General features: G+C 39.4%; 1 protein-coding gene across 3 annotated transcripts in view; it reads left to right on the top strand.

The window, feature by feature from the left end:
• LOC135092388 (uncharacterized) overlaps positions 1–21,173 on the top strand; it is a 120,149-nt gene that overhangs the window by 37,381 nt on the left and 61,595 nt on the right. For 2 of the 3 annotated variants that reach the window (XM_063990853.1, XM_063990850.1), the window contains exons 4-6: positions 31–119; positions 2,826–2,894; positions 17,300–17,438. In XM_063990853.1, coding sequence (XP_063846923.1) covers positions 31–119; positions 2,826–2,894; positions 17,300–17,438 — 297 coding nt within the window. The remainder of the gene's footprint in view (positions 1–30; positions 120–2,825; positions 2,895–17,299; positions 17,439–21,173) is intronic. The other variant, XM_063990851.1, reaches the window with a different exon arrangement.

Raw genomic sequence — 21,173 nt, 5'->3', positions numbered from 1 at the left:
GCTAACCACATACTCGTATCTATATTTCAGATGTGTTGTTTAATTCAATTGAAGGAAACAGCTATGTTGTTGAGTACCTGGAAAACCAAAATGGAACTCGTCTTATAGTAAAATGCAAGGTAAGAATCCTTTCCATTCTCATCCATTCTCTCTCTCTCTCTCTCTCTCTCTCTCTCTCTCTCTCTCTCTCTCTCTCTCTCTCTCTCTCTCTCTCTCTCTCTCTCTCTCTCTCTCTCTCTCTCTCTCTCTCTCTCTCTCTCTCTCTCTCTCTCTCTCTCTCTCTCTCTCTCTCTCTCTCTCTCTCTCTCTCTCTCTCTCTCTCTCTCTCTCTCTCTCTCTCTCTCTCTCTCTCTCTCTCTCTCTCTCTTTGTTGCCTGCCTTCATGTTAAGACGCCCATTTATTTGTTCCTCTAACTCCTTCATTGACCATTTCCTTCATTTCTCTTTAATCTACATTATATTTCTCCTTCCCACTATAATACTTGAGACACTGCACATTGACCCTTCCGTCCACCACACTATTGTTTATACTGTTTTGTGGTTGAGTTAGCTTATGTGATTAACCATGTAGCCAGTCTCAAGATGTGACCTACAAACTGTGTTTCCATATTCCCTATGTGTTGTAGGTGAAGGAAAGGGACAGTACAAGGGAAGTAGGGTACCTCTTCTGTATGATTCCCTACATTGACAATGATTTAGATAGCACATTAGCTACCATAACCAAACCACCAAACCCTTCATTGGTCCTTTTTAGAGGTTGTTCTGTTTCCCAAGTCTTCATTGATGTTGATTGTCTAGATATGGTTAGGTTAGCTATTGTGATAGCTTGGCATCCCTTCCCTTATTTTATTGTATTTTTTACATTGTAAATTTTTAGTTTTAAACATAATTTAATGTATTTCCAAAAATAATGCTGTCACAACTCTTGATCATTGAAAAGATCAGGATCAAGGAATTAAAGGGAAAAGAGAATTATACTGGAGCCTTGTGAATTCAGTGCTTGACCAATAAACCCTGAATGAAGTGCAAAGAATCTGCTAAGATAAGACCTGTGGGAATTACCGTATTTGATGGCTCATAAGATGCACCCTTTCTCCAAAAAATGTCTCAGGAAATGAGCTTACGTTCTATGAGACCAAGGTTCAGCATTGAGGCAGTGGGTGGTTGGTGGTAAGTCTATGGCAACAGAGGCTCTAAAATCAAACCCCAGACATCTTTGCACATGTAAACAAAGTGATGATTGGTACTACACCACAAGACAACTCTTTCTTTCAGGGTAATAATATATAATAGGTCATACTTACTGGTAATTCACATAGAATGACACCAGTCAGGAAGAATTTCCCTAAGTAACCATGCACCACGCATTGCATGTACCAAAACAAACACAAGGTCGGTTACACGCTGAATCCGGTGACACGAGCGAGCTTCACAGTGTTCTTTACAGTGTGATGCCGTTACTCCTTGAGGTAAGACACACTTTTATACAATTAAAATTGCACCTATCTTTTAACATTCTTATGAACAAACTTTATTATCCCCTGTAGTCTCTCACAGTCACTGCCGACACTATGTGCCAGGTACGTGTTTACATCTCACAACAGAATTGGTACGTAGGCTACTAGCAAATATTAAAGTTTTTAAATGCAAAATATTGGGATCTAATAATGATCTAAATGCATGTGAGAGTCTTCAAATGTCAGGTGAAATCCTTCACTTCATATTCAGAGCTTAAATCCGCTCATTTATCTTTTTTTTTCATTTCATTGTCTGCCAAAACTGGATGCGTCTTATGAGCCATCAAATACAGTAGGTAACTGACAGCTCCATTATGAGAACATCTAAATCCATGTAGGTGTAGGTTTTCTGGGTTAAGATCTCGACTCTCTATAAAAGATTGATTTTTGGCTGTTCCCTTAGCTGAAGATGTCAGTGAAAGAGTCCTGCCTTGAACCCAAGAAGATATGCAGGATATAACAATGCACCTGATAACCATTCTGGAACAGAATTTCCAGGAAGGCTTCCAGCAGTGGAAGGACTGATGGTCTGTGTGTGGAATCATAAGGGGGTGCAATTTTAGGGGAGTTACTCAGAGATAGAACCTGGAACATAAGCCACTTTTTGACCCAAGGCATGAGGTCAGATGCTTCTGAATAAACCTCATACATATGTGGCAGTTATGGTCACTATAGACTTCCTTACGTTGTATTCCAAAACTTTCAATTGTTCCTTCATTTGTCTTGATACATGCTCTTGCATCCTCTTGAAAAGCTTTCAATCCCTTCAGTTACCAAACATCCACCACCTTTAATACATCCCACATTACCATCTAGTCAGTTTTGTCATATGCTCTCTCTATGAATGTGTCATAAACCTTTTTCACCAGCATTTTTCCAACTAACCTGATTTGGAAAAAAATATAAAAATGTTCCTACTACCCCTATCCTCTCTGAAACACTTTTTGTTCTTGAGAAGATTTCCATAATCCCTATCAAAATTGTGTGAATCTGACAATATATATATATATATATATATATATATATATATATATATATATATATATATATATATATATATATATATATATATATATATATATATATATATATATATATATATATATATATATATATATATATATATATATATATATATCACCCTGTATATATTAATTGGGTAATAATTGTAGTTTTTTCTGTGGGAAATTTTTATGTGCTGAGTGAACTAGAATATCTTTCTTTTTTCTTGTGTTGGATGAAGATTTTAGGTAAAGAATGTCAACATTCCATTGTTTCAAAGAATTAACAAAAAAAATTTTTTAACAGGTGTGCTCTAAAGACTTGTCATCATATGATCCGTTTATTACACATGAGAATGGCAAAAACCACAAGAAGGTAAGATATACAGAGATGTTTGTAAGCTGATTTAGTAGGTATGTTTTAGATAATATGAGAGAAAACATATTCAAAACACAAGTCTAAGAGGTTATGTTATATGATTATACAATAAAATCATGGTATAATGGACCCGCTTTAAATGGGTTTTGGATTTAACAGACAAGGTCAGAAATCCATGGGGACCAACAGAGAATAGTTTATGAATCAACCACACCTGGTAACTGCAGTAGCATCTGCAGGTTACTTTAGTTCAGACTATGGTTGCCAATTTTGGTAATGACATATCAGCTTTGATACTTTTCACCTCACCAGTTTGGTAAGTTTTAACATGGTACCTCTTCCATATGCTTACTAACAACACACACACACACACACACACACACACACACACACACACACACACACACACACACACACACACACACACACACACACACACACACACACACACACACACACACACACACACACACACACACACACACACACACAGAAGGTAGTAGGTACCTGCCAAAACAATAATTACTCCCAGTGAAGTGATCAGGGGGTGCTGTAAACTTATCATTAAACCCAGCTGTGACCTCACTGAACGTTTCTTTTTGTGTCTCACAACACAAGGGGGCAGTCACAGCCTGCCCTCTAAAGACAACTCTCTTCCTTCACACAAAACTACAAGAACCTAATTACACAAAAACCCTTCACTCAAAAATTTCAAAATCATCATGACGACTCCTACACCAGCCTTGGAGTCCCCTTCTGGGGAGGGGACCGCAAATGTCCTCAGGTTGGACTGCTCTTCTGGTATTGACCCAAAGTATCTTGACACCCCCTCAACTTTCTTCTTCATTAACTTCTGCAACATTTGCAGTTTTAGATTTAATTTTCAATTTGTAGAATATCACTTCTTTACTAAACCTCATCTTTTCCTCACTGAAACACTGAAACAAGTCTGAGGCAACTGACAGTAGCCCCTTTTCGGTTCCCTTTTTCTTTCTCTATCATAATTTTCAATCCAAAGCTGGATGTTGTGTTTATGTGCGCAACAACTTAACCTACTCTTGTGCCCGTGCTTTTGAATCTTCAAAGTTTTCCACCATCTGGCTGCAACTACAAAATCACTCTCAAACTAAATTTTATCTGTGCTGTATACCTCTCACTTAACTTCTCTGACTATAAGATATTCTTTGAATACTTATCTTCCAAATTGGAGCACATTCTGACTGTTCCCTTTTGTGGAGATCTCTGTTCTTGGAGACTTTAATGTTCACCACCAGCTTTGGTTTTCCACTCCCTTCACTGACCATCCTTTTTTTTTTTTTTTTTTTTTTATGTAGGAGGGACACTGGCCAATAGCAACAAAAATCCAATAAAAAAAAAAATAAAAAAGCTCACTGAGATACCAGTCCCAGAAAAGAGTCCAAAGCAGTAGTCAAAAATTGAAGTATAAGTATCTCAAAACCTCCCTCTTGAAGGAATTCAGGTTATAGGAAGGTGAAAGTACAGAAACAGGCATGGAGTTCCAGAGTATATCAGAGAAAGGGAAGAATGATTGAGAATACTGGTTAATTCTTGCATTAGAGAGGTGGACAGAATAGGGCTGAGAGAAAGAAGAAAATCTTGTGCAGTGAGGCCACGGGAAGAGGGGAGGCATGCAGTTAGCAAGATCAGAAGAGCAGCTAGCATGAAAATAATGGTAGAGGACAGCTAGCGATGCAACATTGTGGCGATGAGAGAGAGGTTGAAGACAGTCGGTTAGAGGAGAGGAGTTGATGAGACGAAAAGCTTTTGATTTCACCCTGTCTAGAAGAGCAGTATGATTGGAACCCCCCCAGACATGTGAAGCATACTCCATACATGGACGGATAAGGCCCTTGCATAGAGTTAGCAGTTGGGGGGTGAGAAAAACTGGCAGAGACGTCTCAGAACACCTGACTTTATAGAAGCTGTTTTAGCTAGAGATGAGATGTGAAGTTTCCAGTTCAGATTATAAGTAAAGGCCAGACCGAGAATGTTCAGTGTAGAAGAGGGGGACAGTTGAGTGTCATTGAAGAAGAGGGGATAGTTGTCTGGAAGGTTGTGTGAGTTGATAGATGGAGGAACTGAGTTTTTGAGGCATTGAACAATATCAGGTTTCATCTGCCCCAATCAGAAATTTTAGAAAGATCAGAAATCAGGCATTCTGTGGCTTCCCTGGTGAATTAGCCTTCAACTTTGCTATCCTCCATGACCTAGAGCAATTAATGCAACACACTACTCATATTCCTGACCGTCTTGGAAATACGTCCAACATTCTTGACCTTTTCCTAAGCTCTAATCCTTCTGTTTATGCTATTACCCTCTCTTCTCCATTGGGCTCTTCTGATCACAGTCTCATATCTGTATCTTGTCCTATCACTCTAATCCCTCCTCAGGATCTCCCTAAGTGGAGGTGCCCCTGGTGTTTTGTATCTTCGAGTTTTGGACCTGAGGAAGTATTTTGCTGATTTTCCTTGGAATGACTACTGCTTCCATGTCAGAGACCTGTCTCTTGTATGCTGAGCGCATAATAGAGGTGTTAGTGTCTGGCATGGAGGCATACATTCCTCATTCTTTTTCTCAACCTAAACCCTCCAAATCTTAGTTTAATACAGCCTGTTCTCGTGCTATACATGATGGAGAGGTGGCCCACAAAAGGTACTTGAACCTTCCATCACCAGAATCTCATGCACTTTATATTTTTTGCCTGGAACCATGCCAAGTCTCTTCTCTAACTAGACAAAAAGGCCTTCATTAATAGAAAGTGTCAGAATCTTTTAATATCTAATTTACTTCGTGACATATGGCATCTAGCCAAAAGCATCTCCAATAACTTTGCTTCTTCTTTCCCTCCTTAATTTCAACCAGATGGCACCGCTGCTATCACATCTATATCTAAAGCTGAACTCTGCTCAAACCTTTGTTAAAAAGTCTACCTTAGATGATTCAGGGCTTGTTCCTCCCTCTCCTCCACCCTCTGACTACTTCATGCTACCTATTAAAATTCTTTGCAATGATGTTTTCCATGCTTTCGCTGGCTTAAACCCTTGGAAGGCTTATGGACCCGATGGGGTCCCTCCTATTGTTCTCCGAAACTGCACCTCCGTGCTTGCACCTTGCCTAGTCAAACTCTTTCAACTCTGTCTGTCAGCATCTGCCTTTCCTTCTTGCTGGAAGTTTCCCTACATTCAACCTGTTCCTAAAAAGGGTGACCATTCTAATCCTTCAAACTACCATCCTATTGCTTTAATTTCCTGCCTATCTAAAGTTTTTTAATCTGCCCTCGACAGGAAGATTCTTAAACATCTGTCACTTCACAACCTTCTGTGTGATTGCCAGTATGGGTTATATCAAGGCTGCTCTACTGGTGATCTGACTTTCTTTACTGAGTCTTGGTCATTCTCATTTAGAGATTTTGGTGAAACTTTTGCTGCTGCCTTAGTCATATCAAAAACTTTTGATAGAGTCTGGCACAAAGCTTTGATTTCCAAACTACCCTCCTATGGCTTTTATCCTTCCCCTCAATCACTTCATCTCAAGTTTACTTTCTGACTGTTCTTTTACTTCTGTGGTAGACGGTCACTGTTCTTCTCCTAAATCTATTGATAATGGTGTTCCTCAGGCTTCTGTCCTGTCAGCCACTCTCTTCCTATTATTTATCAATGATCTTCTAAACCAAACTTCTTGTCCTATCCGCTCCTATGTTGATAATACCACCCTGCACTTTTCCATGTCTTTTCATAGACGTCCAACCCTTCAGGAAGTGAACAGTTAGCACAGGGAAGCCACAGAATGCCTGACATATGATCTCTCCAAAATTTCTGATTGGGGAAGAGCAAATTTGGTATTGTTCAGTGCCTTAAAAACTCAATTCTTCCATCTATCAACTCAACACACCCTTTCAGATAACTATTCCCTCTTCTTCAATGACACTCAACTGTCCCCCTCTTCTACACTTAACATCCTCGGTCTGTCCTTTTCTTATAATCTTAACTGGAAACTTCATATCTCATCTCTAGTTAAAACAGCTTCTCTGAAGTTAGGTTTTCTGAGATGTCTCTGCCAGTTTTCTCACCCCCCAGCTACTAACTCTATACAAGGGCCTTATCCACCCATGTCTGGGGGGCTTACACTCATACTGCTCTAAAAGAGCAGTATGAGTGTAAGTCCCAGACATGGTGGAATCAAAAGTTTTTCATCTCATCAACTCCTCTCCTTTAGCTGACTGTCTTCAGCCCCTTTCTCATTGTTGCAATGTTGCATCTCTAACTAACTTCTACTGCTATTTTCATGCTAACTGTTCTTCTGATCTTGCTAACTGCATGCTGCCCCTCCTCCTGTGGCCTCGCTGCAGAAGACTTTCTTCTTTCTCTCACCCCTATTCTGTCCACCTCTCTAATGCAAAAGTTAACCAGTATTCTCAATCATTCATGCCTTTCTCTGGTAAACTCTGGAACTCCCTGCCTGTTTCTATATTTCCACCTTCCTATGACTTGAACTCCTTCAAGAAGGAGGTTTCAAGACACTTATCCTTCAATTTTTGGCTACCACTTCAGACCCTATTCAGGGACTGGCATCTCAGTGGGCTTTTTTTTTTTTTTTTATTAGATTTTTGTTGCCCTTGTGTGATGTCCCTCCTTCATAAAAACACACATACACACACATACACACACATAGAAAAGGTGATGAAGACTAGAGAAATGCAATAAGTGTTTATAAAAGAGAGGACATTTTTGTGGGCAGAGTGAGATGAGCAAAGAAATGGGTTTAGGGGTAATTCAAGTAACAGGAAGATGTGCAGAAACATTTGTTGGGGACAAGATGTTAGAAAAGCCTCTGGACTTGATGGAGTGTCAGGTTCTGGCACCAGTCATGTTTGCACTCTAAATGATATGACAGAGTGTGAATAGCTACATGAACCTTTTTGCTGATGATGCCAAGTAACTGGAAAAAGTTGAAAATGAGGAATATTGTGGAGTGTTGCAAGAGGATCTGACCAAGATATCAGAGCGGGGTCAGATGGGAAATGTAATTTAATCTAAAGAAACATAAAGTGATTGAGTTTAGAAGGAGTATGAGGAAAATAAAAGGAAATTATGCGTGTTGAATGGTGTGAGGATGAGTAAAGCAGAAGAGGAAAAGGATCTGGGTATTATGGTGAAGAAATTTGATCCCGGAGAGACACATTAGCAAAATTACAGGAGAAACTTATAACTTATTGAGAAGAATAAGGCTGGCTTTTGCATATATGGATGAAGAGATGATCAGGAAGATGATTACATCACTGATTAAACATGCTGGAGTATGCAACTGTAGTGTGGTCTTCCCTACAAGGAAAAGGATATAAGGAAGTTGGAGAGAGTTCAGAGATCAGCAGTGAAGATGGTACTAAGTATCAGGGATTTGTCATATGAAGAGAGAATGGTAAGGTTACATCTACCAGCTTAGGAAAAAAGGAGAGAAGAGGGAGTCTTGATTGCAAATATAAAGTGTATGAGAGGAGGATGGTTTGGGATACACAAGATACCAGAGGACATGGAAAGAGACTGAAGAAGAGTACTTGTAGAAGAGACATCAAAAAGTATACTTTTCTCTATAAAGGTATTGATGTATGGAACGGTCTGGGTAAGGAGATAATAAATACAAGAAGTATACATGGATTCAGTGGTTAGTTGAATATCAAAAATATGGAGATGGGATAGCATGAGCATAGCTCTTTTCCTATAAATCATAACTAGATGAATATACACACACAGACATGGTCTGGTGGTGCAGTGGCTAGTGTGTTATAGCCCTGTTCACCTAGTAGTGATTAGGTACCTGGTGTAAATCAGGAGTTGTGGCCCACTGCTTCGGTAGGAGAAGCAAACTCTGAAAAAAGAAAAATACACAGGATAGTTTGATCACAGTATTGCATCCCAATGTTTATTATGAGTTAAATGGGAAAATTTGCTTAAAATAACAAATTTCCACTTTACTGCAAGCAAATTTTGAAGGAATGGAAATCCTTCTTAAATTGTGGATTTGGTGTGCATGCCTCATACGTGTATTATACCCGTAACAACCTACCAGCCTACCAGCCTCAATATCTTGCAGTCTGTTGCTAAGTGTGCTGTGTGGCTTGAATCTTTTCACTGACAATGGAGAAGGCAAAAAAAAATACACATATTGAAACAATAATTACTTCCAATGAGGTTTCAAACACTGAATCAGGGGGTGCTGTGAACTCATCAATAACCAGCAGTGAGCTCACTGAATGTTTCCCTTAATATCTCACAACACAAGGGGGCAGTCACAGCCTGCCCTCTAAAAACCTTCCTTCATACAAAAAAAACTTCCTTCATACAAAACTACATACACACACACCCTTCACTCAAATTTCTTAATTAAATATTACAAATTCTACACCAGCCTAGTAGTCCCCATCAGGGGAGGGGACCACAAATGTCCCCAGGTCAGACAGCTCTTCTGATATCAAACCTAAGTGTCTTGACACCTCCCTCAACTTTTTCTTCATTAACTTCCACAACATTCATGGTCTGAGATATAATTTTCAATCTGTAGAACACCACCTCTCCTCTACTAAACCTCATCTTCTTTTCCTCACTGAAACACAGGTGTTTGAGGCAACTGACAGTAGCCCCTTTTCTGTTTCTTCCTACTTTCTTTATCCTCTTTTTTAACCTAAAGTTTGATGTTGCATCTATGTGTGCAATGACTTAACCTGCTCTTGTGCTCATGCTCTTGAATCTTCCCAATTTTCCATCATCTGGTTATGACTAAGTCTCTGTCAAACTGAATTTATCTGTGCTGTATACCTCTCACCTAATTCCTCTGACTATTAAAAGATTCTTTGACTACATAACTGCCAAAGTGGAGGACATTCTGCCTCTCTTCCCTTTTGTGGAGATCTCCATTCTTGAAGACTTCAGTGTTCACAATCAGCTTCATCCTTCACTGACTGTCCTGGTGAATTAGCCTCTAACTTTGTTATCCTCCATGACCTAGAGCAACTGGTCTTCTTCTAATGTGCCATATCCCATAGGATGTCAGCAACCATGGTTTGCCACTGCTCCCTGTCTCTAGTTGCTTGTATCAACTGAGCTGCAGACATTCCTCCTCCAGTCACTCACATCAGTCCATCCATGTACTTCTGTCTTGGTCTTCCTTGTAGTCTCTTGCCTTCTATTTTACCAGTTAGAGATAGATTTTTCCAGTCCCTCTCTTCTCATAACATGGCCCAGGAAGTACATCTGTCTACTCCTAACCGTAATTATCAACTCTCTTCCAACACCCACCCCTTGCAACACTTCTTCATTTGCTATTCTTTCTGTCCAAGATATCTTAGGCATCTTCCTCCAGAACCACATCTCAGCTGCTTGAAGTCTTTGTTCATCTGCCTTTCTCATTGTCCAGGACTAACAGCCGTACAACAGAACTGACCATATAAAACATTTCACAAACCTTCTTCTTGTACCCATTGATACTTTAACATTCGTCACCAAGTTTTTAATCTTGCCAAATGCATTCTTTGCAAGTACTATTCTCTTCTTTATATCCATCTCACATTTTCCATCACATGTGATCATGCTTCCCAAGTAATTAAAGTTGTCTGTTTGTTTGAGGGGTTCTGCATCAAGTAATATATTTATTTGTGGCGGTTGCTCCTCTTTCGATACTACCATCACTTCCGTTTTCTTTTTGTTAATTGTTAGGCCTCTCTGTCTGATTGATCTATTTACTGTGTTAACTGTGTCTTGCAATTTGTCTTGGGATTCTGCCAGCAACACCGTATCGTCTGCATATCTTATGTTGTTGATGTTGGTGCCTCCCACTTTTACTCCTTCCATATCTCTTAAATCCCTCATTATAATTTCACTGTAGTAGTTGAAGAGATCAGGGGACATCACACATCCCTGTCTCACGCCTCTCTTTTTGCTCTGCGTGTCCGACTCTTTATCCCCTACTCGCACTGCTGCTTCTTGGTTTCAATATAAATTATGTATCAGTCGAAGATCTTTACCATCTATTTCCAATCCTTCCAGCATTCTCATAAGGTCTACATGTTTAACACGGTCGAATGCTTTCTCATAATCTGCAAAACAAACATAAAGATCTTTCTTTCTTCACTTCTATTAATCTTTCCATCAGTATCCTCAGAATGAAAATCGCATTCCTCGTATCTTTCTCCTTGATGAAACCACACTGTTCATTTCCAGTCTCGGGGAGTATTTTATTCCTCATTCTACATAGAACCACTCGTAAAATTATTTTTGTTACCTGACTCATAATACTAATTGTGTGATGTTTATTGCACTCAAGAGTTCCCAGTATCTTGGGCAAAATAATAAAAGTTGATTTATACATCTGTGCTACTCTCTCCCCATTCTCATATACTTGCCTAGCATTCTCTGTTAACAGGTCTACACCATATTCATCCAATGCTTCCAACATCTCCCCCACTATCCCATCATCTCCTGTTGCCTTTCCTTTTTTCCTTTTCTTTAAAGCTGCCTGCACTTCTGCCTTCATTATCCGTGGACCCTCCCCATTGTTGTTCACATCAAGGGTTTCTGCCCTATCGTCATTGAATAATTCACCAATATACTCTGTCCACCTTTCCAAAATTGCATCTGCTTCCATCACTACTGTCCCATCCCTCTTTTTTTTTATTCCAGTGCTAGTTGTTTTCTTTTTGTATGTTATCTCCTTCACTTTTTCATACATCAGCTGTTAGCCCCTTTTACCCAGTTCTTCTATCTCTTCACAGTTATTGTTCATCCATATTTCCTTTGCCTCAATACATTTTTCGATGAATTTGTCTGTTTAGTACACTATACTGTTCCTCATTTTGTCCTTTAAGCTGTCTTCTTTCATCCACCATGTGCAAAATCTCCTCTGTCATCCATGGTTTCCTTGCTTTTCTCTCTCTCTCTGGGATTAACTTGTTTCCTTCTTTGAAAGCTTTTTCTAAATTATTCCATTTTTGTTCTGCCGTCTGTTCTCCTGTGCATTCATCTTTCAGCTGTTCATACTTGTTTCGTACTTTTAATGCATACTGATTCTTTATTCCCTCTGTTTTCAACAGTTGCTGGTGTCGTCTTGGTTTCCTTTCATTAATCGTTATCTTCTTAGGCTTTACCTGTACAGTGGCCACCACTGGTACGTGGTCACTATTGCAATCAGCTCCTGGGTACGTCTTAACTTGCTGGATTGAATTTCTAAATCTCTCGTTTATTGTTATATAATCTATCTGGTTTCTGGCTCTGTCACCAGGGCTTTTCCATGTCCAGAGATATCTTGGATGATGCCTGAACCACGTGTTTGCTATTGTTCATTCTCTAAACACCAGTCAACAAACCTATCACCTCTCTCATTTCTTTGTCCCAATGCATGTGGACCTTCAATGTTCCCCATTCTTCCTAGTCCAACTTTAGCATTAAGGTCACCCATCACTATTATAATCTCATGTTCTTTGCATTGTTCTCTTGCTTGATTTACTTTGGAATAGAATTGGTCTACTTCCTCCTCGTCATGTTCAGATGTGGGTGCATATACTTGTATAATGCAGATGTTGAAAGGGACACCTTTTAAGTGCACCACAATAACTCTGTCTGATACAGCCCAGTCTCCAATTAGACATTTTTTCATCATTTTATTTAACATCACCCCTACCCCTCTCTCAGCTGTCTGACCTCCAGAGTAAATAAAGCCTCCTCCTGTCCGTGTCTCAACACATCCAACTCCTGGCCATCTCACTTCACTGAGACCCAATACATTCACATTCAACCTCCCCATCTCATTCTCCACATTCTCCTTTATTCCTGTTTTATACATTGTTCTAATGTTCCAAGTGGCGATCCTCATTTTACTTCTTTTCGGCTTCTTTGGTACAGTAGCTTGATGACGGTCGACTGTTGCCTGTACCGCGTGACTGTTTCGACCGGGCGAGGCATCCACACCATTCTCAATAGCATGGGTTCCATTAACGCTGTTGTGGTGTATTCTTCTTTGTGACATATCCATGGTTTTTCTTGGAAATTATACATGGTGAGGTCTCCAGTTCTCTTCCATGCCATTGTTATAAGCCATGGACCTAGCCTTTGCCTCAAAAGGCTTACCCTACAAGGCAGCAGGTGGTTTGGAGTAAGAGTTTTCCTTCTAGCCTTTGCCTAAAGAGGCATACCCTACAAGGCAGCAGGGACCCTAGACAGGGGCTACCACTCTGGGTCAGAGTGGACCTGGGAGTAATGATGATTAAAGGGTAGCTCCACTTTCCCTACAACTCTGAGAGTTCCCAATTAGAGCCTTGCCACCGGATGCAGTTTATAGTCTTACCCAGGAGTAACTGGTGCAACATCCTATTTGTATTCCTGACCGTCTTGGAAATATGCCCAACATTTTTTTACCTTTTCCTAACCTCTAATCCATCTGCTTATGCTGTCACTCTATCTTCTCTGTTGGGCTCCTCCGATCACAACCTCATATCTGTATCTTGTCTTATCACTCTAATCCCTCCTCAGGATTCCTCCCAAGCAGAGGTGCTTCTAGCATTTTACTTTTGCTAATTGGAGGACCTGAAGAGGTATTTTGATTTTCCTTGGAATGACTCCTGCTTCTGTGTCAGAGACCTGTCTGTGTGCTGAGCATACATTCCTCATTCTTTCTCTTGACCTAAACCTTTTGAATCTCTGTTTAACACAGTCTGTTTTTATGCTATACATGAAAGAGAGGTGGCCCATAAAAGGTACTTGAGCCTCCATCAACAGAATCTCATGTGCTTTATATTTTTGCCTGGAACCATGCCAAGTCTGTTTTCCAACTAGCCAAAAACTCCTTCAATAACAGAAAGTGTCAAAATCTTCCATGATTTAACTCCCCTCATGATTTCTACCATGTAGCCAAAAAACATCTCCAATAACAGCTTCATCTTTTGCTCCTTTATAATAACCAGATGGCACCACTGCCATCTCATCGATCTCTAAAGCTGAGCTCTTTGCTCAAACCTTTGCAAAAAACCCTATCTTGGATGATTCAGGGCTTGTTTCTCCCTCTCCTCCACCCTCTGACTACTTCATACTACCTATTAAAATTCTTCGCAGTGATGTTTTCCATGCCCTTGCTGGCCTTAACCCTTGGAAGGCTTATGGACCTGATGGGGTCCCTCCTATTGTTCTCCGAAACTGTGCTTCTGTGCTTCCACCTTGCCTAGCCAAACTCTTTCAACTCTGTCTGTCAACATCTACCTTTCCTTGATGCTGGAAATTTGCCTACATTCAGCCTGTTCCTTAAAAGGGTGACCATTCTGGTCTCTCAAACTACTGTTTTATTGCTTTAATTTCCTGCCTCTAAAGTTCTTGAATCTATCTTAAGCAGGAAGATTCTTAAGCATCTGTCACTTCACAACCTTCTATCTGATTGCCAGTATGGGTTCTGTCAAGGCCGCTCTACTGGTGATCTTCTGGCTTTCCTTACTGAGTCTTGGTCATCCTCTTTTAGAGATTTTGGTGAAACTTTTGCTGTTACCTTGGACATATCAAAAGCTTTTGATAGAGTCTGGCACAAAGCTTTGATTTCCAAACTACCCTCCTACGGTTTCTATCCTTCTCTCTGTAACTTCATCTCAAGTTTCCTTTCTGACCGTTCTATTGCTGCTGTGGTAGACGGTCACTGTTCTTCTAAATCTATTAACAGGGGTGTTCCTCAGGGTTCTGTCCTGTCACCCACTCTCTTCTTATTATTCATTAATGATCTTCTAAACCAAACTTCTTGTCATATCCACTCCTACGCTGATGATACCACCCTGCACTTTTCCACGTCTTTTCATAGACGTCCAACTCTTCAGGAGGTAAACATATCATGCAGGGAAGCCACAGAACGCCTGACTTCTGATCTTTCTAAAATTTCTGATTGGGGCAGAGCAAACTTGGTATTGTTCAATGCCTCAAAAACTCAATTCCTCTATCTGTCAACTCGACACAACCTTCCAGACAACTATCCCCTCTTCTTCAATGACACTCAACTGTCCCCCTCTTCTACACTGAACATCCTCGGTCTGTCCTTTACTTATAATCTGAACTGGAAACTTCACATCTCATCTCTAGCTAAAACAGCTTCTATGAAGTTAGGTGTTCTGAGAGGTCTCCGCCAGTTTTTCTCACCCCCCCCAGCTGCTAACTCTGTACAAGGGCCTTATCCATCCATGTATGGAGTATGCTTCACATGTCTGGGGGGGTTCCACTCATACTGCTCTTCTAGACAGGGTGGAATCAAAAGCTTTTCATCTCATCAACTCCTCTCCTCTAACTGACTGTCTTCAGCCTCTCTCTCTCACCGCTGCAGTGTTGCATATCTAGCTGTCTTCTACCACTATTTTCATGCTAACTGCTCTTCTGATCTTGCTAACTGCATGCCTCCCCTCCTTCTGCGGCCTCGCTGCACAAGACTTTCTTCTTTCTCTCACCCCTATTCTGTCCACCTCTCTAACGCAAGAGTTAACCAGTATTCTCAGTCATTCATGCCTTTCTCTGGTAAACTCTGGAACTCCCTGCCTGCTTCTGTATTTCCACCTTCCTATGACTTGAATTCCTTCAAGAGGGAGGTTTCAAGACACTTATCCACCAATTTTTGACCACTGCTTTGACCCTTTTATGGGACTGGCATTTCAGTGGGCATTTTTTTTATTAGATTTTTGTTGCCCTTGGCCAGTGTCCTTCCTACATAAAAAAAAAAAAAAAAGGCTGTGACTGCCCCCTTGTGTTGTGAGATACAAAGGGAAATGTTCATTGAGGTCACAGCTGGGTTTAATGATAATTTCACAGCACCCCCTGAACAATGCTTTAGACCTCACTGGGAGTAATTATCGTTTTGGCAGGTGTTGCTCATGAGAACAGTATACCTGGTTGTAAGATCAGTAAAGATAGGGTCACTGCTCTCTGCTGCACTAATGGTGACGGCTTGCACCAACTTATGCTGGCTGTTGTATGTAGGCAAATCTGCCCAGCTCTATGGATGTGATGACAGACCTACTTCTCATTACTACCACTCCAAGAATGTCAGTTTATTTCTGCCAAGCTCTCTGAGTGGTTTTTCACTAATTTTTTCCCAGTGTGGGAACAGCAGCAGCAGGTGTTAAAGACTGTGGGGAAAGTGAGATTCCTCCTACTTCTAAACAATGTGCCAGTACACCTAGCTGATGATAATCTTTTGAGTCAGGACATGGAATAGGGTACATTACTCACAATTGTATGCTATGCAAATGAGTTATATGAGATGGGAAGATGAGAACAATGTGAGTTTGTGTGAGAAATGTGCTATGAACACATGTGCAAATGGAGTTAAGTGTGGAGTAGTGGAATATGAAGATGGTGTGGTCATATTAAGAAGATGAATGAGAGTTTCTAAAGAGAGTGTAGTATATGAGTTGGGCATTCTGTGTTATGTCCACCAATACTTTTTCTGCTCTTTGTGTACAGGGGCCTTATCCATCCATGTATGGAGTACTGCTCCTATATATTGGGAGGTTCAGCTCACACAGGCATTCTAAGCAGGATAGAATAATTGTTTTGTTTTATTTTTTTGTTTAACTCCTTTGCTGTAACAGATTGTCTTGAATCTCACTCACTGCTGTAATGATGGGTCTGTTGTCTATCATTATTTCCATGGTTACAGCTGTCTTCAACTTGTTGATGGCATGCTCTCACTCTCTTGCATTCTTTGCTACACAAAACTTTCTGCTTTCTTCACCGCCCTTTTATATCCACCTTCCTAATTTTCGTTCTTCCATCTGTTTTATTTGTAAACTCTCTCTCTCTCTCTCTCTCTCTCTCTCTCTCTCTCTCTCTCTCTCTCTCTCTCTCTCTCTCTCTCTCTCTCTCTCTCTCTCTCTCTCTCTCTCTCTCTCTCTCTCTCTCTCTCTCTCTCTCTCTCTCTCTCTCTCTCTCTCTCTCTCTCTCTCTCTCTCTCTCTCTCTCTCTCTCTCTCTCTCTCTCTCTCTCTCTCTCTCTTTTTGTACAGTACTTAAGAAGAGGAATAGGAAGATACTTTTGAAACTGAAGTAGTCATCCCTCTTGGTTCTGGTATGTTTAGAGAATGGCTTTGTGAATAGTCTTTTTTCATGTTTCTCCTGTTTCCTTTTTCTCTTTAGATTTGTGTCCCTGACATCTAAAAAGTAAATAATAAATAAATAGATCAATGAATATGATAAAATGCAAATAGATTTCTTCTGTTGCCTTCCTTTAAAGAGGATACAAAGAGGAAGCAAATTTGGTCATCTTTAAAGGACTGAGTAGTAATTATGGCAACTACCCTATGAATGATACAAATAAGAGAAGCGAGATCTTAAAGCTCTTGACAACAGTAAATATGATTTTCTTATTTATTTACAGGTTCGACAGAAAATGATATCTGTTGCAGACCCAAATCTGGAAAGTGAGTTGAAACTTCAACCTCTCAATAAGTATCGTGGTACTTTTGCTGAAGGATCGCTTGAAGACCTGGTTGATTCTACAGGATCAAATGTGCTAGGTAAAGATTTTAATACTTTTTAGAATTGTGAAATCTTGAATTTTCAAATTACAAAACTTAAACTGTACACACACACACACACACATGTTGTCGTCGAGTAAACAAGCAGCGATCCAAGCTCCAGCAGAGAAAGATTTTGTTTGACCACGTCCACCACTAGGAGCCTAGAATGTGTTCCCAGGTAGGAGCTTTGCTCAAGTAGCATTGTCCTGTCTCCAGAAATAAAAAAAATAAGGGAAAATTTAAATAATAACAGATGTAACAAAATGAGTAAGAGCTCCAGCAAGGTGGATGCCATAGGAGGGAGTGGAGTGTTGCCAACGGGGTCACCATTCCCAGGATTTGAGGAAGACAATGAACTATATGATAAAATGCAAGGAAGGAAAGTGGCTTTGATGGAAGGGATGATCAGTGACCTCATTGAAAGAGTGAAAAAATTAGAAAAAAAACATGACCTGGAAGAGGAAAACAAAGAATTGAAAATACTATGCACTGATCTAAAAACAAAACTGAAGGAAAACAATGATATTGTTAAAAAACAGGAAAATGAAGTGATAGGGATGAAAAGTGAACATCAAATCTGGTGGAAGGAAAAAGAGGAAGAAAAAGTTAACTTTACAGAAATCATATAAGTGCAAAAGAAGGAAAAGACAGATTTAAGTAAGGAAATTGTGAAAGTGATCAAACAGAAGGAATTGATGCTAAGGGACACAATGGACAAAAAGAAATGTGTTGTTATATATGGATTAAAAGAGGAAACAGCTAGTAAGATGCAAGAGGGAAAGAGAACAAAAAAGGTAGCAGAGGACATTGTAAGAAATATACAGAGAGAAGGGAATGACTGGATAAGTGAAATTGAAGAAATACATAGACTGGGGAAGTATACAGAAGGAGGAGAGCAACCACTGAAAGTAAAATTTAGGGCACAAACAACAGCCATGGAAGTGATATCAAATGCGTGGAAACTGGACAAGACAGAGCAATACAGGAAAGTTTGGATAAAGAGGGACATGAATGAGGAGGAGAGACTCAAGGTAAGTGATCTGATAAAAGAAGCAAAGGCAAAAAAACGAGAACAGAACAGAGGAAGAGAAAAAAAGTTCTATTGGAAGGTAAAAGACGAGAGGCTCAGGAAGTGGTATCTGATTTAAAAAGAATAGAAAATGTAAATAATGTATGGAAAAATAAAAAATGGACAGTGGCATATACAAATGTAAATGGTTTAATATCAATATTGCAAGAATTTAATAATTATATTAAGATAAAGCAGCCCGACATCATGGGTATTACTGAAGTTAAACTAAATGAGACAACAGAAAATATAAGAATTGGTAATAGTAATTATAATATGTGGATAAAACATAGAAATAATAAGAAAGGGGGAGGAATCATGTTACTTACAAAGAAGAGTATAACAGTGGAAGAGGTTGAAATAGGAGAAGGAATGGCGGAAGTAATTAGAATTCAAACAAAAAGGAAAGGAGAAGGAAGTAGAGATTTTCCAGTGGCTTATGTACCCCCAAAGACGAATGCATGGACACAAGAGGATTATAGATTATTGTTAAGAGATACTAGTAACTGTTTGGAGAGAATACTGGCAGAGAGTAACAATATAACACTTACGGGTGACTTTAATTGCAAGGAGGTATGCTGGGAAGAGTGGACCACGGAAGGGGGAGAAGAGTCATGGTGATATATGCTTCTAAATTTAATAATGACAAATACTATGACCCAATGGATTGGAGAAAATACAAGATTTGGGGGTAATGAAGAAGCATCAAGGCTACACTTGTTTACAAAGGAAATGGACATCATCAAAGGAATAAATTATCAGTGCCCACTAGGTAAAAGTGACCAGCTGTTAATTGAATTCAGTATAGGCAGTGGTCCACTACAAAATAGGATTGAGATTTACAAGAATGGGAGATATTATTACAGGAAAGCAGATTTTATCAGGTTGAGGGAATATTTTGCAGAGGCTAAATGTAAACAACTGTTCACGGCAAGCAGTATGCAGAAAAAGTGGGACATATTCATGGAAATTTACAATGAAAGGGTCAGTAGATATGTACCAAAGATCAAAACAAAGGAAGTGAAAAGGAAAAAAGACTGGCTTAATACAAGATGTATATCAGCAAGAAAAGAAATAGAAGCAGCATGGAATAGATGGAGAAAAAAAGGAGGAAGTGAGAAATGGGAAGATTTCAGGAAGGCAAAAAACGAATATATCAGAATCCTGAGAGATGAAGAAAGGAATTATGAGAAAGATATAGTTAACAAATGCAAAGATGAGCTGAAGTTATTCTTCAGATATGTGAATGGGAAGATGAAAAACAGGCAAACAATAGATAAATTAATGAAAGATGACATTACATACGAAGATACATGGTTACAAGCAGAATTAATGAACAAGTGCTTCCAGTCAGTATTTACCAAAGAAAGCAAATTTGAAGGAGAAAGAGCATGGCACAGAGACAATGTGATGAGAGAGATACAGCTGGACATAAGTGAAATTAAGAAGATTATGAAAGATTTGGATGTAAGTAAGGCTGAAGGACCAGATGGAGTGTCCAACTGGATACTTAAGGAATGTTGTGAACATCTGGCAGAAGGTATACACAATACCATAGTATATTCTTTTAAGGAAGGAAAAATTCCTCTAGACTGGAAGAGAGCCAATATTATGCCCATTTTTAAAGGAGGTAATTAAGAAGATCCATTGAATTACAGACCAGTATCCCTAATAAGTGTGGTGGCAAAAATAGCAGAAAGAATAGTTAAAAACAGATGGATGGAATATTTAGAAGAAACACATACATTGACTGACAGACAATTCGGTTTCAGAAGTGGAAGATCTTGTGTCACAAATTTAGTGAGCTTTTATAGTAGAACAGTTGATATAATTCAAGACAGAGAGGGTTGAGCAGACTGTGTTTATTTAGACCTAAAAAAAGCATTTGATAAGGTACCACACCACAGACTGCTATGGAAAATTCAATATATAAGGGGTTTGCAAGAAAATACACTGAATTGGATTACAGACTTCTTGAGGGATAGAGAAATGAGATCAGTAATGAAGGGAGAAAAATCAGAATGTTGTAGAGTTACAAGTGGAGTACCACAGGGGACAGTCTTAGCCCTTGTAATGTTTCTGGTGTACGTCAACAATATGGTGGATAAGGTTGACAGTTATATAAGTCTGTTTGCAGATGATGCAAAATTATTGAAAAAGAGTGGAAAATAATATGGATTGTGAAATATTACAGAAAGATCTAAATAAGATATATAAATGGAGTAAGAAATGGGAAATGGAATTCAGTGCAAAGAACTGCAAGGTGATAGAATTAGGAAAAAGCAAAAGAAGATTGACAAGTTCCTACACCAATGGAGATGTAGAAATTAAGAAAACCAAAGAAGAAAAAGACTTGGGAATTACAATCAGTGATAATTTATCACCAGAAAAACATGTAAATAAAATTACTAATTACTAATTACTGTGTGAGACTCAAATTGAGTGAACAACTAAAAGTGGAGTAATTCAAATGGGGAATACAGACAGCTCTACGTGGGTGAAAGTTACACTAAGCTGCTGTGGATAGGTTATATGTCGGGGACCTGTCAACTCTTGTCCCCAGTCTGTCTTTCTTTATGTCTCTCTCTCTTTTCTTCCTTCATTCGTTCTTCTCATCCTTCCTTCTTCATTTGTTCTCATTCTTACTTCTTCATTCTTACTAC

The sequence above is a fragment of the Scylla paramamosain genome, chromosome 40, assembly GCF_035594125.1.
Source record: "Scylla paramamosain isolate STU-SP2022 chromosome 40, ASM3559412v1, whole genome shotgun sequence".
In the NCBI taxonomy this organism is placed as follows: domain Eukaryota; kingdom Metazoa; phylum Arthropoda; class Malacostraca; order Decapoda; family Portunidae; genus Scylla; species Scylla paramamosain.
This window is presented reverse-complemented; position numbering and strand designations above follow the sequence as displayed.